This window comes from Festucalex cinctus, chromosome 7 (assembly GCF_051991245.1).
Source record: "Festucalex cinctus isolate MCC-2025b chromosome 7, RoL_Fcin_1.0, whole genome shotgun sequence".
In the NCBI taxonomy this organism is placed as follows: domain Eukaryota; kingdom Metazoa; phylum Chordata; class Actinopteri; order Syngnathiformes; family Syngnathidae; genus Festucalex; species Festucalex cinctus.
In genome coordinates this window covers 10148601-10174798 of record NC_135417.1, presented here as the reverse complement: position 1 = coordinate 10174798, position 26198 = coordinate 10148601, and the positions used below count along the sequence as shown (strand labels likewise).

At 43.0% G+C, this 26198-nt stretch overlaps 2 protein-coding genes across 6 annotated transcripts; one reads left to right on the top strand and one right to left on the bottom strand.

The window, feature by feature from the left end:
• Positions 1-6652: 6652 nt before the first annotated feature.
• Positions 6653-23124, bottom strand: rasip1 (Ras interacting protein 1). Of its 3 annotated transcripts, none has more exons than XM_077527674.1 (16): positions 21065-23124; positions 20449-20570; positions 17668-18122; positions 17228-17476; positions 16906-17162; positions 15880-16044; positions 15246-15450; positions 13303-13601; positions 11907-12068; positions 11461-11501; positions 11036-11190; positions 9243-9355; positions 8895-9171; positions 7596-7759; positions 7378-7519; positions 6653-7074 (listed from the first exon to the last, which is right to left on the bottom strand). In XM_077527674.1, the coding sequence occupies exons 2-16, from the start codon at positions 20568-20570 to the stop codon at positions 6896-6898; spliced, it is 2985 nt and encodes a 994-aa protein (XP_077383800.1). In that variant the 5' UTR covers positions 21065-23124; the 3' UTR covers positions 6653-6895. The 3 variants fall into 3 exon arrangements, with proteins under 3 accessions (XP_077383800.1, XP_077383801.1, XP_077383799.1); XM_077527675.1 differs by having other exon boundaries at positions 20449-21331; positions 22768-23124; XM_077527673.1 differs by having other exon boundaries at positions 20449-23124.
• cox6b2 (cytochrome c oxidase subunit 6B2) lies at positions 13597-24699 on the top strand. 3 transcript variants are annotated; one of them, XM_077527684.1, is made up of 5 exons: positions 13597-13674; positions 22794-22858; positions 23291-23436; positions 23736-23836; positions 24399-24699. In XM_077527684.1, exons 1-5 carry the CDS (start codon positions 13612-13614, stop codon positions 24450-24452), a joined length of 429 nt encoding a protein of 142 aa, XP_077383810.1. In that variant the 5' UTR covers positions 13597-13611; the 3' UTR covers positions 24453-24699. The 3 variants fall into 3 exon arrangements, with proteins under 3 accessions (XP_077383810.1, XP_077383811.1, XP_077383812.1); XM_077527685.1 differs by lacking the exon at positions 13597-13674 and adding an exon at positions 15687-15731; XM_077527686.1 differs by lacking the exon at positions 13597-13674 and adding an exon at positions 17408-17483.
• The last annotated feature ends 1499 nt before the right edge of the window (positions 24700-26198 follow it).

The following is a 26198-nucleotide window of genomic DNA, read 5'->3' as shown; positions in this document are numbered from 1 at the left end:
CCGCCCATTGTGGTGCCGGGTGGATGAGGTGGGGGGCGGCAGGGGGTGGGGGTGCTGGGGGGCGGGCGTGCCACCTACACCCGCCGGGTTGGGTGAGGCCCCGCTGGTCGCTCCTCTTACTCACTTCACTAGCTTGCACTATACACTTTGTAAATATACACATAGGGCACACAACACATTTCTTGGTGGGGTGGGGAAGGGTGGAAACACCGTCTTCACCCTTCAACTCCCCTCCAATTTTAATGCACCTCACGTCCAAGGGGAGGGGTGAGTTGGGGCGGGGAGCCATCAGAGGGGATGGACTGCAGTGCCTGGCAGCGCTGTGGTCCCCCCCATTTGTGTCCCTGCCCCACCACTTTGTCCCTCCATTCCCTTTTTTAATGCACCACACATATACATATTCATTTTTTGGGGGGGGATACGGGTGGGTCGGAATAGGGGAAATTTTTTCCCTCTGCTCCGACTCACCTGCTCCCAATTTTAATGCACCACACGCACACACTTGTATATACACTGGGTGGGGCCACATTCACGGTGTAAGGGTAGAGCTCGCCAGTCGGCGAGCTGGCGGACTCAGTAACAGGGTTAGGTGTCACTTGTACTCTGGCGTGACGACCGGGGCCTCTCCCCACCGGGCTCGGTGTTCTGGTGTTCCGCCTTCTCCCCTGGTGCTTCCTCCTCTGCTTCCCCCCTCCCGCCGCTGTGCAAATCTCGCGCGGCTGGAGGTGGGGTGGGCACATCTTCCCTCTCTGCGCTGCTGCCCGGTGCCGGTTTCCGGGGGGGGGTGGGGGGTTCTCGCGGGGGGCCGGGTTCGCGGGGGGGGGGTGGCGGCCGTCGGGGGGGGGCGGCTTGTTTGGGGGGGGGGTGGAGGTATGGGTGGGTGGGGGGTTGGGTGCTGGGGGTCGGGGTGTGTTCGGGGGTTTGGGGGTCGGGGGTGGTGGGGCCTGGGTCGTGGTGGATGGCGGGTTTGGGTGGGGTGCGGGGGGGTCGTGGGGGGATGGGGGCTGGGGACCGGTGGGGCGCTGTGGGGGCCCGCTGGGCCTCGTTCTGCGGCCTTGGGCTCGGGGGTGTGGGCCGGGGCTGGGGCGGGGGTGTTCCGGGTGTCTGGGTCGGCTCGCCGACCGGTGTCCGCTCGGGTGGCTTGGGGGTGGCCTTGGTGCTGCCGCGGCCTGGGGATTCCGGGGGGGGGGGGGGGGGTGCTCGCTTTGCTGGACCGCGGTTGACGGCTTCTTTCTTTGGTGGTGGTCCTTATGCATGCCAGATCCGTCGCACCAGCATCTACTGAAACTCAACAGAAGTACCCTCTCCCTCCCACAGCCCCTTGAATCAGTTGGTGCTGGTGTCTGTGGTTCTCACTTTGCTTTATCTATCCTTCCCTCCTTCCTCTCTTTAGTTTTTCCTCTGGTCACTTGAGATCTTAATTTATTAGAAGTATGAGGTTTCTGGGGTTGGCATAAGACTCCGGTTTTGTAACCACGCAGGAGGGGTCTTGTTGGTGCTGGACTTCACTTTGATGGATTGGATGTACTGGCTTCTATTGATCTCACTCTGCCTTATCGATCCTTCCCTCCTTCCTCTCTTTAGTTTTTCCTCTGGGCTCTTGAGATCTCGCTAAATTTGCTGGAATTTAGAGGCTTCCGGGGTTGGCGTAAGACTTTGATTTTGTAATCATGGGGAAGGCAGGAAGTGTTTGGTCGGTGCTGGATGTCACTTTGATTTACCTTTCTTTTCTCTTTATTTCTTTTTTTTTCTGACCTTTTCTCTGGTCTCCTGACCATTTAAATCTCACGACTCTGGCAAGATTCTGAAGTACCTGGTTAAGGCGAAGGGTAATGGGATATTTATAAGGTTTTAGGTGAATGAATGAGTATAAATTTATAAGTATTTGCACGCACGCACACGCACGCACGCAAACGCACGCAAACGCACACACGCAAACGCACGCACGCACGCAAACGCACGCACGCAGGCGCACGCACACATACACACACACACACACACACACACAAAAAAAAAAAAAAAAAAAAAAAAAAAAAAAAAAAAAAAAGAAAAGAGCAATGATGACAAGACGTTGAATCGGTAAGACTACCGAATGAACAATTCTGAGCTCTTCAAAAAAAAAAAAAAAAAAAAAAAAAAAAAAAAAAAAAAAAAAAAAGAAAAACGTCCTCGCGCTGCCGGCTTTGGGGTGACGTAGGGCTCAGGTAAAATGTTGCCAGATCACAAATCGTTTGCCAAATGGTAGCTTTTTAGTGCGCAGAACCGTGGGCTATTTTCCCGACAGTGAATTCTGTGTGTGAGCGACACAATCACTGACTGCAGTCAATAATTCTTTCAAAACCAGAATATTGTCAATATTCCGGTTTTTAATAACAGACTCCTAGGTTACCACTTTTCTAACCCGAATATTTGGTCATATAAACGCACTCGGAATATCTCGATTTAACGGAGCATTGGTTTGTGTTCTGCACATGCTGTCATGATTTGGGTTGATTTTGTCCTCATGTTTCTTTAGGTTCAGTCTTGATCTGTTTTGTTTTGTTGTCCTTGTGTGCCTCCATAGCATTGTCATGTCCACCTGGGTTTGCCTGCCCTTCATGTGTCAACCAATCAGCTTGTGTCTTGGCCAGCTGTTTCTTGTTGTCAACCAATCAGTGTCCCCAGCCATGTTTGCCTTGTCCATGTGTCCCTTGTTATGTAATTAGTTACTGTGTATTTAGTTACTTGTTTTCGGTTCACTTCTTGTTGGTCCATTGTCGATTCGACGTCCCCCCACGGTTTGCCAGTTTCCCTGTCTTGCCAGTTCTTCGTCACGTTATTTGAGTTTGCTTGGATTTAGGACTTTGTTGTTTTAGTTGTTTCCTGTTGGCACCTTGTGCACCACGTTGTTTTGTATAAGTAATAAAACCCTTTTTGTTTGGACATTCCCTCTGCCTCCCTTCACTTGGGTCCGCAAACTCCCCCAAAACCTGACACATGCTCTATTCGGGAGGATCTTGGCCTTCTGAGAGCAGGAATTACTTGTATGCGCTGCAGCCGTCCTTCGTTGCCATTCGCTAAATGGGCCTAACTTGAATACATTAATTTCTCCACGGCGGTTTTCATGGTATTTTCTGCCTCTACAACAGTGATGTCCAAACTACGGCCCAGGGGCCATTTGCGGCCCGCCAAACATTTTTTGGCGGCCCGCGGAAAATACTAAAAATAATTTTTCAATGCTGTTTAAAAAAAAAAAAAAAAAAAAAAAAAAAAAAAAAAGAGGGTGCATTAAACATTTCTAGCTATGCAAAGACACAAATTTGCAGCTAATAATTTAGTCTCAGAAATAAAAATAGTTTCATCCACTTGTTGCTTCGTGTCATAGTCCAATTTGTGAAAACATCACGTTAGATTAATGGTTCTTAAGTGTGGTCAGTTGACGACCGATTGTTCTCGTTGAGGTTCAGAATGTCAAGTTGGGATCAGCTGCTGCTCAGTGGAGAGACATATCTATTATAGTGGCACACAGGGGTCACTATTTGCCTTGTGACTGTTAGCAGTTTTCAATAAGTAACTGCACATTATATCAACAATTTATAATTGCTTCATTGATTTTTACCATGTTTAACTCATTCACTGCCATTGACGGAAAAAGACGTCAAATGACGCATTTTTTTTGCTGGTCTGGCAATGAATGTGTTAATAAATAACAAATAAATGTGTATACAGGTCCGTGCGTCTGGCACGCCACTCACGAACATCAGCAAAGAAGCACACTTTTGGAGTGAGGAGGAAACCGACTATATTATTAGTGTGGTGAATGACATGAATATAAAGTCTTTTATTGACCATAGAAAGTTAAAAGCTGAAATGACGACTACATGTGTAATAATGGGAGTGACGCTGACCGCTCACGCGTGTTCAACGGGTTATCCCGAATGTTTCAGAACCGTCATTTATTTTGACCGAAATATTGATTGCACGTAAACGTTTTTGCCACCGTGCTCCTCACCGGGCCCTCACAGCGGCGTTGCATTACTCGCCTCCCTACTGTCGTCCTCCTTTTCATCCTTTTCTCTTTTCTCCTCTGACTCAGCTGTTTTTGTAGGAAACTCCGTTTCTTTGAAGAGTGGAAGAATCTTTCATTACTCGACAGCGGGCCCATGGAAGGAAAAAAGGGAGATGAGAGGGAGAGAAGAACTGGCCCATTGTCTTCAGCTCCCCGTCCTCCTCCTCCTCTGCCCGCAACCGGCGATTGCAATTGTGCACGGCTAATTACAGAGAAACGCCACAACAACAGGTGTGGGGGACTGTGCACCTGGGCAAAAAAAAAAAAAGCCAGCCCCCGGTGCATGCGTGAGGCCGTGCGATGGCGCAATTCCGGGTGAAAGTGTGCATGACATGTCGTCTGTGTCAGATCACAGGAAGCGTTTGTGTGTCACGCGCTTACCAAAGCCGACGGTGTTACTTAATCCCAGTCAGACGCTGCTCACAGTAGTGCAAAAAACATCAAACAATTAGCAAAGGGCCAGTCTGAGGCTCCATCTGTGTCGAATTAGACGTCTTACGGCCGACATCTGTGTGGCATGACTGCAAAGTTGAAATTGGCACACAAGCGCATGTTAATTATGATCACCTAATCACTAGTTCTCCAACTGGGGACCCTGAGGGGTCCGCAAAATAAATTGCAACGAATTGTTACAGGAGTGAGGCGTCTTGAGATAAGAGTTTAATTTGTTCTGTGACCATGCTCATAAAACTCTCAATACTTTGTAAAATCAGAGCGTTAAAAACATAATTAAATAGTATGTAAATAATGAAATAACAGTTTGTTTCGTCATGATTTAATATTACCAATTAAATTAAATGTGCTGCTCCTCCTGGTGTTCCCATCTTGGCCACAAGGAGGCGGTATAATAAAGTCAGGCAGACACATCAAACAGAATAATACTTCTACTGTGACTCGGCAAAATGCTGTTAATATTAGTCGTTTTTCGTAGATGATAAACAATATATTGCCCTGCGATTGGCTGGCAACCAGTCCAGGGTGTCCCCCGCCTACTGCCCAGAGCCAGCTGAGATAGGCGCCAGCACCCCCCGCGACCCTTGTGAGGAATAAGCGGTCAAGAAAATGGATATACCTGTGAGTATTTATATATTATCTTCTTACAACTGCAACTTGATGCTAACTGTTCGCATGTCAACGCATGGTTAGCATTAAGCTAGCAGGCGTTGTTGTTTTAAATGCACAACTCAACCCAACTCAACTTTATTTATAAAGCGCTTTAAGAACAGCCATTGCTGTATACAAAGTGCTGTACATGAAACATAAATCGGTTGTGCAGTAAAGAATAAGGTAACAGAACAAGAAGAAAGCAAACATTTTGAAGTGCGTACATTTTACATCAGTAAATTAATAAGAAGTTGTTTTTTTTCACTCACTCACTCACAGACGCTTACATGTGTGAATGAGTGAGTGAAAAAGAAAAAAAAAATCCGTGCGTCTTTCCACAGAAACGTCCCGCTGTTTACAAAACAAACACAAAATGGCAAAATACAGGCTGGGGCGGGTTTAGGACAAAATCACCACCAAAAATTAAGACAAGCCCTGATCTGTAAATTGAGAAGTAGTTTGTTTGTTTAATTCCTGTATTTAAAAAGTGCCTTTTCCAGAGTGAAACCGGCAGACTCGGCCTTTCATTTGACTGAATTCATTCAAAGTCGAGGCAAGGGCCCCAACAAATTTTGCGGCCTAATTGATGAATCAAGCCACAGTGTTGCTTCTGCTTCTGTTTCATCAACCTTAAGCACCTTTTTCGAATGATTGCAGTGAGCATAGTGTGGAGACGAGACTGAGGGGGGTCAACAGTGATGACGTAAGCAGAAAGGGGTGGAGCCTGACGCCGTCTCTGGGCGATAGTGACGTCCTTTTTTCTTTTTTTTCCCAAGCTTTTTACCGTAATCACGCGAGGAGCTGACCGGAAGAGAGGAAACCGGTTTGGGCGGATGCCAGCGTTGCAGAACAATAACTTTGCAGAGACGTCAGAGGGCTTCAGCCTCCAAACAGAGACGCTGATGCCTTGTTTTCTTTGGCCTCGTGCTTGATAAGTATGTGGACTTAACTGGATATGACAGAGACCGGGTGCAGCGACGAGCACATGCCACCCCGCCGTGAGTCATTTGACGCCGCGATACCGGCACCACCTGTCTGCCCTTCGTGCTCGGACATTCGACAGGGGGGGACTTTACCACATCAATGAAATGGGAAAGCACTCGAGTGTGTCACATCAATTGAAGGGAAATTAAAAGTCGCCTCTGCACTTTTAAGCTATGACCTTTTTTTTTTTACGATAACTTGCATCGGTGGGGATTTTGTCTGATCATCATTTGTTGCCTTGAGTCATGAGCAGACGTAACATGCGAGCGTTATTACAGGAAATGAGAGCTGCGCCTTCAGCGCTGGTGATTATGTGGAAGTATGATGGCCTCCTTAGTCAAGCAGTTGGACATGCAGACTCATCATTTCAGCTCTGAGGGGGAACGGGTCCTGCAGCGCCACCTTGTGGGAACATTTTTTTTGTCTGGGGTATGTCAAAAGGCCTGCTTATCACCTGAGGCCCGTTTGGGAACAAGCTAGCTAGCAAAAAAATAAGAAAATAAATCATACCGCAAATGCGGATTTAAGACTTTTATTAAAAACAAAGTAGTTTTACATGATACAGTTTCATAAGATAGACATTTAAAACATTGCTCCAAAGGCTTTTAGGTACAATGTAGGAATAAAACAATGCATTTGTCTTACAGTACTTGGAAAAATCTAAACGATTACATAAAATGATGTGAAAATGTTTAGAAGTTGTTTTTTTGGGGGGTTTTTTATGCGCCATCCATAAGTCTTAAATCCAGGCCAGCTTAATTAAAGCCGAGTCCTCTGATTGGCGGGAAGCTCGTCCTGGTCGAGCCCCCACAAGAAGGTGCGAAGACGGGTCACTTCCTTTTGGAGGTCCGGGCTCGGCACCGGCTGGGAAAGGTCAAGGCGGGGGGTCTCGTTGGGCAGGATGAGAGGGGGGTGGTCCAGGAAGCTCTCGAATATGTCTGAAATTCCGACGAGCGGAGAAGAAATGTGAAAAAATTGCATTTGTGTATTTGTAAACAAAAAGCCCGCAGCACAATGAGCGACGTGTTTGAACAGTCGGCGATTTACAATCTAGTTTAAGTTAATTCGGTTAATTCTGTGGGCAGATTAGATTGGCGTGGCAACACAGGGATGCTGAAATCTGATTGGACAAGAAAATCCGACATTTACTGGAAGCAGTTCATTTTACAGAAAATATACAAAACAAAAACTCCGTTGGGAGTAAAGTAATATAATTTCATAGAGCAAATATGAAAATTTACCTCCGCTTAGCACCGTGCCAGGTGGGGGGGCCCAGGAGGCTGGGGGGGCTCTGCTTGGTCCCAGCTTATAATGAATGAGGAGGTGGTGCAGTTGGGCAGGACTTAGCAAAGCATGATCCTCTTGTAAACTGTTCCAGGAGGACTAGAAGAGTAAAAAAAAAAAAAAAAAAAGTTCCACGGGAGATCCAAATGGGCAACAAATGTGAAAATCAGATTACCTGGATGAGACGGGTTTTGGGAATGCATAAAAAGTTGACTATGACTGACAGCTTCTTCATGAACTCGGAGGCAATGTCCCCAAGTCCCGCCCCCTGGAGCCAGTCCAGGACCAAGTCCAAGTTGGTACGGATTTGCACGGCTCGGGACCATGAAAACAGTCCATCTTTGAAAAAAAATATAACAGGAAGTTAAAAAAAAAACAACAACAACATATTCTTGGATGACAGTTTACTTCATGTATCATTTGTTGTTTCCATTTTAAATTCGCAATTGGAAATGTTTTGTTATTGTTTTTATCTAATATAAAATCGACAATTAAAAAAAAATGTAGGCTCACATCAAGTATACAAACTTGAAAAACTGACTGAGTTTGATTTTAATGTTTAATTCTGTTTACATGAGCCTCAAGTTTTGTAAGTAGCATTAGTAAACATGTTAGCTTGTTAGCCGTCAACAGTCAGACGGGAAGATATACACACAGTTCCTCGAATATAAATGACACAATTGATTTATGTTTCATGTACAGCACTTGCTTGTTTTAAAGTGCTTTATAAATAAAGTTGAGTTGAGAATTATTGAAAGAAGAATGAAAATGAGTGTGAAGTGATGTCAACAAGCTAGCTAAAGCGCTAATGTCGATTTAGCAATGCTTTTAGCCACTCCCCAAAAAGTCCGGAACATAAGAAATGGTGAAACAATTTAACACTCGAGCTCGGACTTGCGCTCAAAATCTGCGTTTGCTATTCACCTTGAGTGAGTTACTTGTTGTACTTTTCTTGAAAAATGTTTCATAGTCCAACAAATGAAAACTCTACAATGGCTCATTCATTCACTTATTTGAAGCCGTATACAAGTATTGAGCCGGTACATTGAGCAGCGTTAACCTATGTAAAGGTTTTCTTTTCTTTTTTTTCTTTTTTTTTAGTTTAAAATAGCTTATTTCAACTTCCAGGATCCCTCGTCGTACGTTAACAGTAGAATCCATGTTGTTTTTCTTGCTATCCATCTGTATTTTGTAATACTAGCTAGCTAGCTAGCACTAAGCTAAACGTCTCTGCGCCTTCGTCCAGATGCCAAAACAAAAAAAACAACTATAATGAAAATTCCAAAACTATTCCTGAATAACTCTGGTTCAAACATCAAACGTAGGTAATCTCTGAATTCACTTTACAAGGACTTTAAACTCAAATTCAGATCTGTCGGCCCATTTTGTATTCTTGATTTGAGCCTAAAATTCTAATGTTTGTTTTTTTTCCTCTTTTTGATATGCAGCTGCCAACTGTAAACATATTTTTCACCTCTCTCCAGCAAAGTGTTGAGCAACGAGGTGTTGGTGAAGAAGAAGAGGTAGCCGAAGGTCTGGGAGGTGAGCGGCGGCGACAGGCGAGCTTCCCGCGAGAGCGTCAGCGAAGACCGATACACTTCCACCAGCCCGGCCACTTTGGGCGGCAGGGCGGACACGTCGTCCCCTTTCTCCTCTCCATCTGCTCCCGCCGCTCCATCCTTTTCCTTCTCCTTCTCCTCTCTGGAGAAAGGGTTGGTGTCCAGCAAGGCGGGAAGGAGCGAGTAGAGGGTCTTGCGGGAAAACAGGAAGCGGCTTGATTCGGGCGACGATGCGGATCATGCGGGCGCGGCTGGCGCTTTACCTTGGTGAGGTGATAGACGCACTGCTGGAAGGTGTGCATGATGACCTCATCGAGTTGCGCAAGCGCTTCCGAGCATGTGTCCATGTCGGCCGTCAGCACCGGATCGCCCGGGGCTGCATGTGTTCATGAACAGGCGTGAGGGTAGATACAAACAAAAAAAAAGGAGAAATTCATCATGACATCAGCTATAGGCGTGATGTTGACAAAAATCGCTTTTGCCGATGATGCGCTTGGCATGAATCAAGTTTGGTGCGGATCCAGGACGGGCATTTTTTTTTTTTTTTTTTTGCTGACGTTGGCTTTTTGACGTTTGTCATTGAATAATGCATGCATGGTAATGACAAACAGGCATATGAAAAAGAGTGTTGGCCACGTCGTGTCATTCACGTTTGAGTTTTTCAGCAGTTAGTCCGATGACACAATAAGCCACAATTCAACCTCAAAATTCAAACAACCTAAATCAGGAGTGACAAACCTTTTTTTTTTTTTTTTTTTTTTTTTTTGTCGCGGGCCACATCGCAGTTATGGTTCCCCTCAAAGCGGCGTTTTGAGTGGGTATATAAAGTCTACACACCCCTCTTCAATTGCATTTTTTTTTTTTTGTGGTCTAAAACAATTAGAACAAAGATAAATCATTTATAAACGTTTTCCGTTATTCATGAATTGGATTTAATTTAAAAAAAAAATGTTTCAATAGGGAGAGTAAAAATAAACAATTGAGATGAAGTGATTGCACAAGTGTGCACACCCTCTTATGATTTGGCTGCTCATTTGGTGATGAGCAGTGTTGTGCCTGCGCCAAACATAGTTTGGAATTATGGCCAAAAAACTTCAACCTTGGTTTCATTGGACTGAAACTAAATCTTCGTGGGGAAAATTACACATGTCGTGGTCTGGTTACTGCAGCTGGAACAGTTCCTAATAGCTGTTCCTTCAAGCTTTATGCTAAAAAGCAAAAATTAATTTCAGTTAAAGTCTGCTGAAATGTATTTGCGGTTAAGCTAGTCTTGCTCCAAATAGTCGTGCGCGGTTGGCGGGATGCCGCGCGATGTCGTGGGTCGTACTAGTACCAAGTGTAATTGCGCATCCACTACAGTAGGTGGCAGCGGTGCTCTCATTTATTTATTTTGATTTCAGGAAGATTGCACGTCAAATCTTTTCTGTTACAGACTAAAAAAGTTTAAAAAAATGTTAATCAAGTCATTCATTTGATGTCTATATATTTATTTTATTTTATTTTTTAATGTTAATAATAAAATTCTAGGGGCACTTATTAAATGAAATGAAATTTCATCCATCCATCCATTTTCTTAACCGCTTACTCCTCACAAAGGTCGTGGGGGGTGCTGGAGCCTATCCCAGCCAGCTTCTGGCACTAGGCGGGGTCAATGAAATTTCAATGAAATGAAAAAGTTTTATAGACAAACTATTTTATTTATAATAATGGAGAGTTGGGGTGCGCGGAATGTTTTCTTCTTTGTTTTGGGGGGGTGTAAAAAAAATAATTGTGATGCACTTTAAATGGTGACTGGTGTGATTGGATTTTTTTTTTTTTATAATTTAGATTTTTTTATTATTATTATTATTGTGGTTGGATAAATCTAAGCACATTCCAATTATAAGCAGGTGTTCACACTTCTGTTAGGCTCTAAATTGTCTTTATGTTTTGTCTTTTTGTGAACATAAGTGTGAATAATTATGTTATCTTGTGACTGACTTTTGACCCGTACCAGATTTTGTCCATAAATCATAAATGTACACATATTTTGCATTTGTTTCCTCTTGATTCTCACCCTCAAATTCCCACTCTTTCTCCATGTTTTCCACTTTAACCTGGAAGAAGTTGAGGAGCTCGGTGGCGTTGGACATCCAAAACATGAGCGGCCTGAGGTCCGACGACAACTTCTGGACATTGGCCGTGCTAATCTCACTTTCCGGCTCACTGGAACTGGACAACAACAGCAGGTAAAATGCCGTTCCCCCACCCCCCCAAAAAAAAGAGTTCCTTACATAATTTGGAAAGTCGACGGCTTGAATAATAACAGGCCGGGTTATTTTTTTACCCGACTCAATTTTGCAACTTGCTTTCATCATACCACAAAAATGTAGCGCAGTCATAACAGCGCGAGGACAAATGTATCACGAATCGCTTGGCCGGGGGGGGAGGCGGCTAAATGAAGCAAACATGAACTTGGAACAAAAAAAAAAAACGTCTTACTTTTGCGTGGGATGCTTATCCCCAAATTCCTTAATGTTATCCTGCAAAGAGATTTGGAGACAGAAGAGAGGAGAGAGACATCTCGGCTTTAGTGTGGAGGTGGCGGCGGCAGGCAGGAGTCGGTCGGGCACCGCAGCCAAGCAGCATTACGGCACATTTTCCAGCAACGCGAGGGGAGTGACATCAGCTCATCCCTGCTCCTCTCCATAACTTAGCAGGCCACAATGACGGGCACGCTGCATGTCTGCATCTGTCTCAATCGCCTCAAACGGCACATTTACTCACAATACCTTGCTATCGCTTTTCAAACGGCAAATAAAAAAACAAGGCCACGTCATCCAATGCGATGACACCCGTGTTATTATGATTATTCAATTCCGCGGGCGTGCCTAATATTATGGCCTTTGGGTGTATGCGATCACTGTCGATAATTGGATGGGACTTACCCAGACGATGTCTTTGATCTGATTGGCCGCCTTGAGTAATATCTGTGGCGTGAGCGCGGGGTCGAGGTGCTTGGACGCGTGGTCGATCATGATGGACAGCAGGTACGCCGGCGCCAGAGGACCTCCTCCGGAGTCGGGGGAGGCGTTTTTCGATAGTATCTCCTAAAAGGACAGGGAAAGACACAATCTAGGTTAAAAAAAAAAGACAGTAGAAAATAATATACATTTTTTTTACGTGTTTTTATTTTTAGATAAAATATATTAATGATTTAGATGAAAAGAAAATATATATATTTTTTTTTTTAAACAAAATGTACTAAATTTACTCTTTTACTGCCACACCTTATCGAAACGTTATCATTCACGTCATCAAACACGTCATGAAAACATTCTATTTCATCAGATTTCGTCATGTTTCATTGTAATTTGGCAGCTCATTGAAGAGATACAATGCTGCCATCTGGTGGCCATAGTTAGTGAGTGTTTTGGATTCCACAGCCCATTGACCAGGCAGCGCTGCACTTAGATGTTGCACTGCCCATTGATTAAAAAAAAAAAAAAAAAAAAAAAAAAAACGTAGTTGACGACATTTAACGTTTATGGCGGAATACGTCAGGATTTTATTCATCGTGATTAAACGTTTTGGGCAGTCAAAGAGTTAAAAGTGAATTAAAATGTCCCCCCCAAAAAAGTGATCTTTCGGTGCCCAAAAGGATGTGAAAAAGAGTCGAAAATTACCATAAAATGTCTTTGGAATTGCCAAAAATGGCGGAGAATTAAATAAAAATGTAGAAAAGAAAACATTCAAAAAGTAGCCATAAAATGTTAATATTAAATATAAAATGAAGAAGAAAGGCAAAAAAATCACCATTAAATGTCTTTGGAATTGGCAAAAAAAAAAAAAAGTCAGAAATTTGATTTTTTAAAAAGTCAGAAACAAAACTTCAAAAAGTTACTATAAAGTATCCAAAGCAAACCCAAAAACGAAATCCCGAAAATTATCATAAAAAGTTCACAAAAATTCAAAAATGTCAGAAAATTTATTTAAAAGGAAAATGTTAATATGTTGTCGATAATTAATGTGGTAACTTCATTATTTATCATGTACACTTAATACCTTTAAAAAGTAATTTTTCTACTTGCTGTCGGCTGATGATGACATCACCTGTGCTGAGGAAGTAGCTAACAACCAATCATGACTCAGTTTGCTGACCAACCCCAGAAAACAGGTGAGCCAGGAATGAAAATGCTGAATAAGTAACCATACAATTTCCACCAAAAAAAAAGTAAATCCTTTTTTTAAACTGTCCACAAATTTACCAAAAATGTCTGAAATTTGACAGAAAGGCAGAAAAGAAGGTATGAAAAAGTGGCCCATTACTTTTGCACAGCTCACCTGCAGCAAGGCATCAGCATGCCGAGGATGAAACTTGAGAACGGACTCGGCGGATCCCAGGTAGTGCCTGAGCGCCTCCTGCTTGTCCGCCAAGGCCGAGGAGCAGCACGGGTGCGAGCCGTCCGAGTGCCACGGCAAGGTCAGCGCCAGCGGGGGAGCCGGGGTGACTCGGGGGTCGCGGTACAGGAAGAGGAAGTGGTCCCCGAGGCCGATGACGTCGCCGGGTTTGAGGACGCTCTCCCTGTAAAGAGCCACGCCGTTGTGCGTGACGCCACCTCCTCGGAAAGGGCGGATCAAGGCTGAGATCACATGGAGACACCATCAATGACGTCATTGATTGATCGGCAAATCCAATCCAATCCAACTGAGCAGGTCTGTGGAAAGCCTACTTTCAAAAACCAACACAAAATGTTTGCATTTTATATTTCCTTTCATAATTTCATTCATAATTCAAAAACGGGTTGCCAAATAAGGTCATTATCCCCCTCCATACAAAAGCCTTGTTTGCCGTGTGTTGAGTATTTTTTTGGTTTTTTTGGAAGTCTAATGAAACCTGGCACTGTTGAACAAAAATTAACTGTCATTCAAAAACGGTTCACAGACGCCAGAATGCGTGTGTTCACAAAAAAAAAAAAACGTTATTCAAGGAGAAACAAACTTTTTATTAGGGGTGTCAGGAAATTAAATGTTTTTAATCGTAATTAATCACATGACTTTAATAGTTAACCCACAATTAATTGCACATTTAATATCTGTTTTAAATGTACAATAAAATGTTTTTTTTTTAGGTTTTCATTTTCATACTCTTGCTAAGATGAAAGTGGAATGTGAAACTAATAGAAATATGGCTGCATTTTTTTAGACACAGTAATTTTCATAATAATTCATAAAATTGAGTTCAAATTAAAAAAGATTTACTGTGATAGTGATTTGTGTTGAGGTCGTTTTTTTTCTGCCACGAGATGGCATAATTGTATTTGTAGGACATTGACAGCTCAGTGTATTTTTCTTTTCATATTAACTCATTCACTCCCAGTCATTTTCACAGAAGCAATCCCGTTCGCTCCCGGCTGTTTTACTGGATTTTGACTGATTTTGCAAGGCCCACAGAATATTTTGTTCTATTGCTGTAAAAGCATGGAACCTATCAAAAGAAATATTAAAGTCTCTTCTTTCATCAGGAAAAAAAATTTATGTTTCTGTTTCCGTTTTGCAGCAATTAGCATTAGAAGAGAGCTAAGTTTCATCAGTTTTCACAAATCTATTTAAAATTGTAAGTAATTGAGCTTTTTTTCTAGATGGCCCTGGTTGATCTCCTTTGCTCTGCTGCCACCTGCTGGCCGTTTGTGTAATAACTACCATTTCTGCAACCGTTCTTTGCAGTTGAGAGGCTGCATCAAAGCCTTCTGTATGCTCTAGCATTAAAAAACAAAAAAACGTATAAATACGTCTTTGGGACACTTAGAACATAAAAAACGTATTTATACGTTATTGGGAGCAAATGAGTTAATAGCGATCTAATCTTAAAAATAAATGAACTTGTGAAATGCTGCACATTTTTTTAAATTGTAAAATACAACTTGACCACAGTCTCTACAAATATATGCATTATTATTACATTTATTTGTCTGGATGTAACGATAAGCGCGATATCGTGATATTAAAACTGCCACAATACCGTCGTCGTCACAATATTTAAATGCAACAAATCAGTTAAAAAAAAAAAAAAAAAAAGTCAGCTTGATTTCCATTTGTGCAGTTCTAGCACCCTCTCGTGGCTAGTTTTATTTTAGTGCTATTTAATTTTCATGAGGGATGTTTTGGCCCTTCTATGTATAAAATCTACACTAATTGTCAGATAAAAGTGAACGTAATATGCCTGTGAAGCAAGTCAATATGGAGGAACTTTGATTGCGTCGCGTCGTTGCGACGCTTGCGTATACCTCGTCCAGCGGGCGCGTCCGGAACGGCGGAATCTCTCCTGACGAGCACGTGTCTGGCCAAGAGGTCGGGCGCAGACAGGAACGTGTCCACCTTGAGAGGCTTCTTCCCCTTCCTCTCTCTTTCTTTGTCCTTCTCCCGCTCCCTCATTGTGGCCTTTCTTCCAAACACGTGCGTATGCCCCGCCATAATGTACAAAACAAAATCCTACAGAAAAAAAAAAAACACACAGCAGCGGGGGGGAAAGAAAGGTGAGCGACGTCCGGGGGTGGTCTGGCGGTTTACATCACGCCTCCATCAGATATGGAAGCTAACAGAAGGGAGTTGATATTATGCGAAGTGTTGTCACAGTTTGCCACAAAGACGACCTGTGTGAGGTCATTGTGCAAGATGGAGTGCGTGTTTGTCCCGTGCATTGTGCTCGCCCGCAGATGTTTTGAGTGGCGAGGTGGAAATGCAGATGGTATGCGGCGATTCAGAGCATGCAGGTAATGATGTCATGACCTGGGCGTGAGCATGTTTGTTTACGTTGCGCCTCATTTATTTATTTTTTTCATCCAGCCCGCGTCACGACGCGGGGCTCGTCCCCGGTGACGCGGCTGTTTGGCGAGATAGCAATCTGTTGGCGTGTCTTGCCTTGCTCTGGTCGTAGCCCTGCAGCAACAGGAAGTAGGGCCGGTCGGTAGGCGGAAGGATCAAACTTTGCGACATCATCTCCAGGTCGCAGCTGGAGTCGTCCTTCTCCTCCTCGGGCGGTTGGTGCGTCCATCCGACCTTTGCCTCCGCCTTGGATGCTCGCGTCTGAATATGGAAGTTAGACAACCAATTATGGATGAGTACCTCCACCAAGGACGCCAACATGGACGTTTTTATGAGCATGAGATATAAAAAGTCTACACACCCCTGTTCAAATGTCAGGTTTTTGTAAATACAAAAAAAAAGAGATCAAGTTAAATCATTTTAAAACCTAAAAAGGAGGGAAACTAGTAAGGGGGGCTACTAGGGTTAATTAGGGATAATTTAAATGGTGACAGGTGTGTTCTGACTACCATTTAACACAAGTTTGAATGTGATTGGTTCATTATGAACACAGCCAGACAGATCCCCTGTTATTATAAGAGGGTGTGCACACTTGTGCAACCATATTATTTCAGTTGTTTGTTTTTATTTCCATCTTTAAAAGCGTTTGTACAGATTTTAGGTCACATTAATGGTAGAAAAAGTTTGGAAATTGCCTTTTTATTATTATTATTATCACTAAAACCTTGCATTTGAACAGGGGTGTGTAGACTTTTTATATCCATTATCTGTGTGGCTAACTATGTACATATGTATGTTGTGTACGTATGTTAGCATCATAACTGGAAAAACAAACTTTCCGTTTCCACAAAACTTGCCTCTTTCACTTTTGTTGCCGATCCTGATTGCGTGTCATGACACTCAGAAGACATTTGGACATTACCGCCCCCTACAGGACGCATTTAGCCTTTGCTCTATTTCTCGACACAGCTTTGTAGTACTAGTGTGTAATTGTTTAGAACGTGGTTCTCTAATTTATCTCTACAATAGTTAGTTAGTTAGTTAGTTGGCTAGCTAGCTAGCTAGTTAGCTAGAAAGAAGTACAAAAGCTACTGTGAATGCTGTTGATGGCGTTTCCCTCACCTCCCCTTGCTGCGGGTTGATCATGCTCACGATGTTTTTCCTGTCCTGCGCCACTCCGTTGTTGTTGCCGGGCCGGTTGCCGCCGCCGCCGCCGGCGGCGCGCGGGTCACCGGTCACGTGGTTGCCTTGGCGGCGCCTCAGGCTGAGGTTCATGTCGCTGATGCTCCTCCTGAGCTCCGAGTTCCTCCCTCGGTGGCCGCGCTCGCCCTCCTCCGCCGCGCCGCCCGACGACATCCGGCTTCGCCTCCGGCGCACACCTGTTGGCCAGACAGACCGAGGTTGAGCGCCCACCCGGCGGATTCCGACCCGGCCTCGGCAATACCTTGGTAGCTCTCGCCCTCCCTCTCCCGCTCCTTCTCCTCTCTCTCGTAGTCTTCCTTCCTCTGAATTTCAAAGCGCCGCTCGAATCCGTCCTTGGGCCGCCACATGTCGGCCAACAACAAGGGGCACTCCCACGGGGCTACATTTCTCCGACACTCCGTCTCCCACTTGATCGCGCCATCTGGCTGCTGGATGGGCTTGCCGATGACATCACACAGCAGGAAGTCCTCGGGGATGTGTTTCTGGAGAACTGGAAGGTAATGGAGGTGCTGTTTCCGTTTACATTATGTCAGCGGGGCGATTAAGTTGCTCATTCACGACAAAAATAAAATGTGAAATTTCACATTGACCCATTCACTGCCAATGACGGATTTAGACGTCAAAGATCCGTTTTAGCTGTGCTGGCAGTGAACGAGTTAATGGATCATCGCAAGCTTGTACCTGCTTCATCTGTCTCCTCCCGCTCACGCTCAGTGTAGCGAGTGATAACCTGAGCGATGAGCTGACTGGCCGTAGAGTGAACGTTGGCCAGCAGGGAGCGATAGTTAGCGCCGCTGGACAGCGCATCCCCGTAGATCTTGATCAAGCCCGGGGCAGACGAAGAAGAAGTCGGGGGTACGTAATGGTGAGTGGAGGCCGCCGCCGAGTGGGCCCAAAGCTCTCTCTCCCTCTCCCCCACCGCCCGGTCCCGGTCGCTGTTTGAGCGCCCCCGCAGGAAGAGGTAGGAAAGGCGCTTGGTGCGCGACTGGGGCGCAGCGGGCCGAGGCCTGAGGAAGGCCGGGGAAGGAGACGGCGACGGGTTCGGGGAAGCCAGCGAGGGAGTTGAGTTGGAAAGGGAAGAGGACGGAATGGAGGCGGCCTCGTGAAGGGAGGCCGCGTCGGAGCTGGTGGTCGACCTGGAAGCGACGCCGGAGGGGGGTGGGGGTTTGTGGGGGGGAGACGACAGTCAGCTGTGAAATATGACTGACCAAACACGGACAAACAACAAAAGCCCAAAATAAAACGGGCAAGGCTGCAAGCGGAGGAAGGATACACTGGAAGTGACGGTGGATCGGTTTAGAGATCTGGCAACTGTCCCGGGTGCTTTTGGGCCAAGAAGCAGGGTAGCACCTGGACTGGTCGCCAGTTATGTCGCAAGACATAAACAAGAGGCTTCTAACAATGACACGTGCATGTTTATGGAGAGACAAATGATATTACTATCATGTCTGGGTCACGCCAGGGTTAAGTTTGAGTTCATGACCTGCTAAGTTTGGTTCATGACCGTGAGGTCAAGAGTCTGCTTTGAACTGATGTAACAACTGGTTTCAGGCTATGTGATGTTATGTGATGTCAAGAGCTGTGTGATGTCAAGAATCTTTAATCCTTTACCTGGTCATTTGAACTGAGGTCATTCGTCTGTTTGGAATTGATGTAACAGCATCTAGTTTCAACTGGTTTTAAGTTATGTGACAGCTATGTGATGTCAGGAGCTTTGTGATGTCACTCTTTAATCCTTTACTTAGTCACAACCAATCAGATCGATTCTCAGTCTGGAGTAGCGGTCTGAGAAATGTGTGTGTGCGTTTGTGTCTCTTTGTTTCTCGTCTAGTCTTGTTCCATGACTTTCAATGTGAATAAATAGTTAAAATCTTATTGGTGTCTGCGCTTTGGGGATCCAACCTTCAGCACGTGACAATTACAAGCGAGAACACGGATCTCCTGATTGTGAGCTAGAACTACTAACGGACATTTGGCTAGTTATTTTATTTATGTCTGATTATAGCCAAAAAAAGCTAATGTCCATTTGTAGATCCTACGTTGGTTGATGTAGCATGAGTCATCAAAACGTACACAATACAAGTACACAGATCGTGCATTCACTGCTAAGTGACTAGCGGAGCTACTATAGTACGCAAAAGTGACAAGCGCTCAGAGTTGTCAAATCCAGGTCCAGAAAGTAGAAACCTTGCCACAGTTTGGCTTTAGCCACAGCTGCTTCTTTTCTACTCAACATGTTTATAGTTAGAGTTTATAGTTTTGTTTGGTGCTGTGTCATGAGTTGTCTGTTTATAAGTGCCCTGCCATTGGCTGATGACTAGTCCAGGTTTAGGTTTTCGCTGCCTCTCGCCCAAATTTGGCTCTGATAGCCTCCATCTCACCCACCAGGATTAGCGATTAGCGATATAGAAAATGGATGGATGGATCAAATATGTCTTGGCTTGTAAGGGAAGTTAAACATTTCTTGACGATAATATGTTATATGTGATGTCGCTGGTCTAAACATGACATTCTGATTAATATTACGTTTGGAGAATATGAGGGGGCGGCCATTTTGCCACTTGCTGTCAGCTGAAGATGACATCACAGTTGATCGGGGCTCAGGCAACGACCAATCACAGCTCACCTGTTTTCTGAAGCTGAGCTGTGATTGGTTGTGACTTGAGACATGAGCGACTAAGATGTCATTTTGCCTCGGCACCAAATGGCAAAATGGCTGCCGTCTGATATTGATGTAAAAAAACTGCTGGATTTTGCTGCTTAACTCCGTATTGTATTTATACTAGCGAGACTGCATAGGACATATTATCAAGAATTTTTTTTGCGGGGGTTGACTTCCTTCTTAACTCATTTACTCCCAATAACGTATAAATACGTTTTTTTAATGTTCTAAGTGTCCCAAAGACGTATTTATACGTTTTGGTTTTTGGTTTTTTTATGCTAGAGCATACAGAAGGCTTTGATGCAGCCTTTCAACTGCAAACAACAGTTGCAGAAATGTTATGACACAAACGGCCAACAGGTGGCAGCAGAGCAAAGGAGCTCAACCAGGGCCATCTAGAAAAAAAGCTCAATTACTTAAATTTTAAATAGATTTGTGAAAACTGATGAAACTTAGATCTCTTATAATGCTAATTGCTGCAAAACGGAAACAGATAGAAACATACTTTTTTTCCCTGATGAAAGAAGAGACTTTAATCTTTCTTTTGATAGGTTCCGTGCTTTTATAGCAATAGAACATAATATTTTGTGGGCCTTGCAAAAATGAGTCAAAATCCAGTAAAACAGCCGGGAGCGAACGGGATTGCGAAATGTGAAAATGGCTGGGAGTGAATGAGTTAATAAAGGTTGGGTCCACCAAGTTGCACGGCGAAACTCATTTAGCCAAATTCTGAATTTAGTTAGCAATAAAGGGCGGTTGATAGAAAATAACGCGTTGAAAAAGCCTCGGTATCGACTCACTTGACAGAGACAGCGCTGGGCCAGCGACGCCCCAACTTTGCAAAATGTTTCCTGGGGGAATTGATCCAAAGACCCACTGGGAAATGGAGCTTTTTGACACGAGGACTGCCTGACCCCTCCATCTGACACGCAAGCAAGGACAAAAACAGCACAGTCAAAAAAAGAACACGTCGATCCTAAATCCTGCGTGACGGCGTGTCACTAAGTGCCAGAAATGAAACAATCAAACAATAGGGTGATGTCACCGTCAAGATATATCAACAGGATGAACACACTGTAAGTTGTCAACGTGTGGAAATCAAACCCAAAATGCAGTTCCTGAAAAATGCAACATTTTAAACAGGAAGCATCCTTTTGTTGGATTCGAGTCCAGCTGGAAGGGGATGTGTCCCGACTTGGCCGCCATTTTCTCCAATTCCCATCAAAAATACATTTCAATTACCGTACATATTTCAAAGCATTTGTAATAACATCTTAAGCTTAACTCAAGTGAATTGTAATTGGTTTTTAGACAGAAAAATACATTTTAAATGATAATTCTGTCTAAAATGTACAAAAATCTCACTATGAAAGTGAAATTTAAAACAATTTGGTCTAAAAATGATTCGATACTCACCCACAGGAACTTCTGATCCTTGTGTAGTTTTATGAGTACCCTAAAAGCAAATACGCAGTTCAAAGTAATCGAACAATCCTCAGTATTTTCCTTTCCCCATGTTGAAATTCCATTTTATTATTCACTCCGTCACACATCTACACGTGTCCTCAAACTCCTGCCATCCGTGAAAACAGTCTTCTCAGTATAAATGACTTTGAATCCACTTTTCCTTGGACAGCTTCGGCAAGCTATGCTGGTTCTGCGCAGCCCTCGGCCTCTCGGAGTCTATAGATAGAGAAACAGGCCCATTGTTCTAAGTGACAGAATTTCCTTCCTTTGCAGTGGACAACACCTATATCCTGACTGAGAGCGGGAGAGAAGGAACTATGAAAGCGGGAAAAATGGGAACAGTCACTTGGACCATTGAGGCACAGTCAATTTTAATAAAAAAAAAAAAAAAACATTGCTGCATATATTTGAGGGTAATTTGGAGGTGACATTGGACATTTTCACTTCATTTGTTCTTGAAAGATAATGAGGGGGAAGTCATACACGACGAAGACAAGAAATTTGAGTTAGACACCTGTGACCTTTGAAGCAGATTATCACCGAGTCTCAATACCAGGGTCTGGTTCCTCCGCGGTCCACATTGCGAGGATCATAATAGTGGCATGTGCTTCTTCCAGGTTCTCCACTTTTTATAGCAGACCTGGGCAAAGTACGGCCAGGCGGCCACATCCGGCCCGCCCACAGTCTCTCACTCGCCCTCACAAGTGACCGTGAAGTCAAAATAAAACATAAAATATTGGATGTGGTGCTTTTATTTTGAAAGTTGTGCATTTATTTAAAGGGTGAACGTTATTCGAAGCGAGATAGCTATGATTCGTGTGTACGGACTTCTTATTTAACAATGTTTTCGCTCTATTTAGTGACTTTTCCGAAATTCCGGTCCCTCTATCATGTATTTATCTCAATAAGAGACTTCAAAAAAATGTCAACAGTGGTCCTGATGTTAGCAATTTTCTCATTTCCTGCACAGTGGAGGAAAGAGGTCCAAGAAGATTTGGCCTAAATAATACTATACACAAATCTACAGTTTCGAAGACCATATGTATTCGTCAAGTTATCATCACTGGATGATTATACATTTCCGCTTACTTTTACAACAAAATTGAGGTTAGCATGCTGGCTTGGCCCTCAGCAAGAGTTTTTTCTTTGAAAAAAATAATTGCCCACCCCTGCGTTATAGGTTACAGTACAAAACTGAGGTTTTGGTCAAATTTACAGAAGTGTCCTTGTGTATGAGAGTATAACAGTAGCTGGTTTGAGAGTTTCACTATGGAAACACATTTCACTTGTGTTGGCTATGTGGGGGGGGGGGGGGGGGGGGGACAACAACTTGTGTTTATGAGAGCATTTCACTAGTGTGAATTGAGAACATTTCACTTATATGGTAAATTGGTTCACATACGAGCAAAAAACAAATAAAAGGTATTTGTCTGGAGAGCATCAGTAGTTGGTGTGAGAGCATTTCACTTGTAGTTTATGGAAGAGCATTTCATTTGTCTAGGGCTAGGCTATGTGAGCACAAAAAAAAAAAAAGAGTGATCACTATTTTAGTTATTTTAGTAGTGTGCGTGAAAGTGTTTCACTCGTGAATTTAGAAAGCAATTCACGCTTCTTCTTTTTTTTTTTTAATTGAAAAAAACATTTTTATTTACGTCCGTCGTCCGGCCTTCTTTCCCAGCATGCTGTGCGCGTAGAACAGGAAGGACGTCTTTCCGGAGAGGACGCAGCTGAAAAGCACTCAAGGTTAGCGCCTTCGCTTTCAAATTTGACTCTCTCCGCATACGTTTGGTGTTTAAAATGTGCCATTAAACGTTGCAGAGATAAGTTGCAGTTTCTGTTGAATTGAAATGTCACTTCCGCTCAAAAATATCGAAAGCGCTTCCGAGTTAGCATGTGTTGTGTTAGCATTCTCCTCGGCCGCGGCCAACCATGCTAACTCGCGTGCTTATTTATTTTCATTGAAATGCGTATCGCTTTTTCTACTAAATGAACCGTTCTGTTGTGTTTCATGTTGTGTTAAACTAATGCCAAAACGTGACCGAGTGTTGTCAGTCGTAATCAATCGTCGCTTGGTGGTTTGCTTATAACGTTAGCTTGGCTAACGTAACGCTTTAAACCGAGGTCATGACGAATGCTTGCGCCACTTTGAATTCATTCTGTGTCCCGCTGAACTAGCTTGCAAACGTCATACCCGAAGCTCGCAAACATGTCTGCTGCTGAGGAGACAATTGAGGAGAAGATCAAGAACTACAAGACGGCGCCCTTCGACGCCCGCTTCCCCAACACCAATCAGACCCGCAACTGCTACCAGAACTACTTGGGTGAGCCGACGCGCAATTTGGCCATATTTATAGCAATGCCACTGTCAGAACAGTTAATTGGGTGGAGTTAAATTTTGCATTGATTTTCATGTTGCATGCTTTTTAAACGCACCGTCTGCAAATGCAAGTCTGACCTTCACATGATCAAGTAGCTAACTCATTTTAACTAATCTCATCTTTATTTACATAGCGCCTTCACAACAGCTGCAGTTGTAACAACTGAATTGATTACAATGAATTTAAAAATACAAATATTTTGCTTTTTTTTTTTTTTCTTTTTCTTTTTTTTTATTGTGCAGACTTCCACAGGTGCAACAAATCCCTGGAAGCCAAAGGCCAGGATACTTATCCCTGCACTTGGTACAAGAGGGTGTACAGAAGTCTTTGTCCCTTAAGTTGGGTACGTTAAATGGAGGCTTACTTAATCATTTTTGTCACTTTATCATCGTGTTTATCTAGCTTTGTCCATTTGTTTTCATATGAATGAGTAGGAGGGTGACACTGGGGGGAAAAAAAAGTTAATGTAATGTCAATAGTAAAAAAAAAAAAATAAAAAATAAGATAGCTTTAAAAGCTATAATATTGTGAGAATTACTGAAATTGTAATATGAAAAAAAAGTAACAAGAAAGAAGCTTTAGTAATATACAACCCCTAGCAAAAAGTATGGAATCAGCAGTCTTGGATGAGCACTCACTCAGACGTTTTATTCTGTAGATCAAACTCAGATAAAAAGCACGAAACGGTCGTAAGGTCATTCCAAAGTGCAACATCTTGGCTTTCAGAAACACGAAAAGAAATGGGGAAAAAAAACAAACAAACATTGTGCTGGTCAGTAAATGTTATTTTTATAGAGCAAGTGCAGGGAAATAAATATGGACTTGATGAGTGACACAGTTCGCCTGTTCTTAAAGCACTTTATAAATAAAGTTGAGTTAATGATTTGTTGTCATATCTCCTGCAGATTGCCAAATGGGACGAGCAGATAGAGAACGGAACTTTTGCTGGAAGGATCTAATATGTGAGCGCTGTCAGCTGTCAATACATTTGCCGGCCGTTTTTGTTCTGGATCCCTCTTTAGTATTGTGAAGAGCATCTTCAACAGCCCCCACAATATTGCCATCATCTTCAGTGGAGTCGCTGTTGTTAATTTAAGATTCAAAGGCGCAACTTTGTAACCTGTACGTCAAGGTCTAAGTTGTGTTTTTTTTCCCTAATATGTAAATGTCGGCATTGTTGATTCAATAAATGCAGTGCACATTTAATATGGTCTTTTGTAATATTTTTATTTATTGTCTGCATATACACATCCTAATACAATAATGCATTTTTATTACTATTTTTTATAGTCGTGTAAAATTATTTGACAAAACCATTCATTACGAAAATTGAGAATATGGTGGGGGTGATGGCGTCCTGTCACGTTTTCATTATTGGAACCGTAATGTCACACGTCGACCACATGGTGTCACTGTTGGATAGTTTTTCATTCGCCATACCCGCGGTAAGATTGCATTTTTATTTTTTTTCCTAGTAGTAAATCTACGTGCAGTAAAGTGCTGCTGATGAAGCTATTACAAACCATAACATAAGTTACACCACCTACGCTTTATAAAGTTTATAAAGGAGTTTTAAACGGGCTAGTGTTACATAACAAACTGGCAGCACACTCCTCAATCAGCACATAATCCAAACTATGCTTGATAGGTTATGACAAGTCTGTTGTGTTTATTCAGTGCCTGCAGTCAACTGCATTTCTGGTTTGCCACATCTCCCCCGGTTGGCCATTGTGACTAAATGCAGCTTTACGATCCAGCAGGCTGTTTGTTGTAAGGCACAGCGTCACGTCACACTTGAATGAATGCTGGTACAGGATCACATTGTATACCACTTTCAAGGTTGGGTTTGAAACCATCGTCACTATTTCAAATTAGGATTACAAATAAACTCAACTTCAAGGTCAAGTTAGCTTTTTTTTTTAATGAGAATTGGGGTTTCCAGCCAAAGTTGGGGTTTCGAGTGATTGTTGGTTTCAAACAAAAGCAGTAGATTTTAAGTAACAGTGTCAAATTAGGGGTCCAATTAAAGGTTCACTTTCAAATGAGGGTTTTAAGACAAAAGTTAGGCTTTACTAAATTGGGATTTGTTGCCAAAGTTAGGGTTTTAAGATGGGGTCAGGGTTTCAACTTTTGGTTTTAAATTAGCAATTCAAACCTGGGTTATGTTTTCAATTAAGATCTAGGATTTCAAATGAGGGTTTAATCCCAAATTTGAGGTTTGAGGCTTGGTTAGGGTTGAAATTGAGGTTTAGAGACAAGTCTGGGGTTCGAGCTAAAGGTTTTCAAACAAATCTTGAGGTTTCAAATGACAGTTTCTATCCAAAGTTGAGATTTCAAATTAGGTTTCATGATAGTTTTAAGGGTTTCAAATGAGGGCTTTGTTTCATTAGCATTATGTTAAAATGTTAAATGCTAGCTTAGCATGCTAGTGCTAGCTTAGAACGTTAATGCTAATGTTAAGTTGGCATGCTAATGCTAGCTTAGCATGCTAATGATAAATTAGCATGTTAATGTTAAGTTAGCATGTAATGCTAATGTTAAGTTAGCATGTTAATATTAATGTTAAGTTAGCATGCTAATGCTAAGCTAACATTATTAGCATTATTAACTAGCTAATTAGAATTTCAAGATATGTTTCTAATCAAGGATTCAATGGTTGGTAAGAGGGAAATTAAAAACTTTCAGGTGATTTTTTATTTTTTTTT

Coding starts and splice junctions, on each gene's coding strand:
- cox6b2 (XM_077527684.1), top strand. CDS start 13,612: ATGGAGACACCATCAATGACGTCATTGATTGATCGGCAAATCCAATCC. Junction 13,675..22,793: donor AATCCAATCCAACTGAGCAG/GTCTGTGGAAAG, acceptor CTTCTTTCCCAG/CATGCTGTGCGCGTAGAACA. Junction 23,437..23,735: donor CTGCTACCAGAACTACTTGG/GTGAGCCGACGC, acceptor TTTATTGTGCAG/ACTTCCACAGGTGCAACAAA.
- rasip1 (XM_077527673.1), bottom strand. CDS start 20,570: ATGGAGGGGTCAGGCAGTCCTCGTGTCAAAAAGCTCCATTTCCCAGTG. Junction 18,123..20,448: donor CCCAGCGCTGTCTCTGTCAA/GTGAGTCGATAC, acceptor CGTCGCTTCCAG/GTCGACCACCAGCTCCGACG. Junction 7,520..7,595: donor CCAAAACCCGTCTCATCCAG/GTAATCTGATTT, acceptor TTACTCTTCTAG/TCCTCCTGGAACAGTTTACA.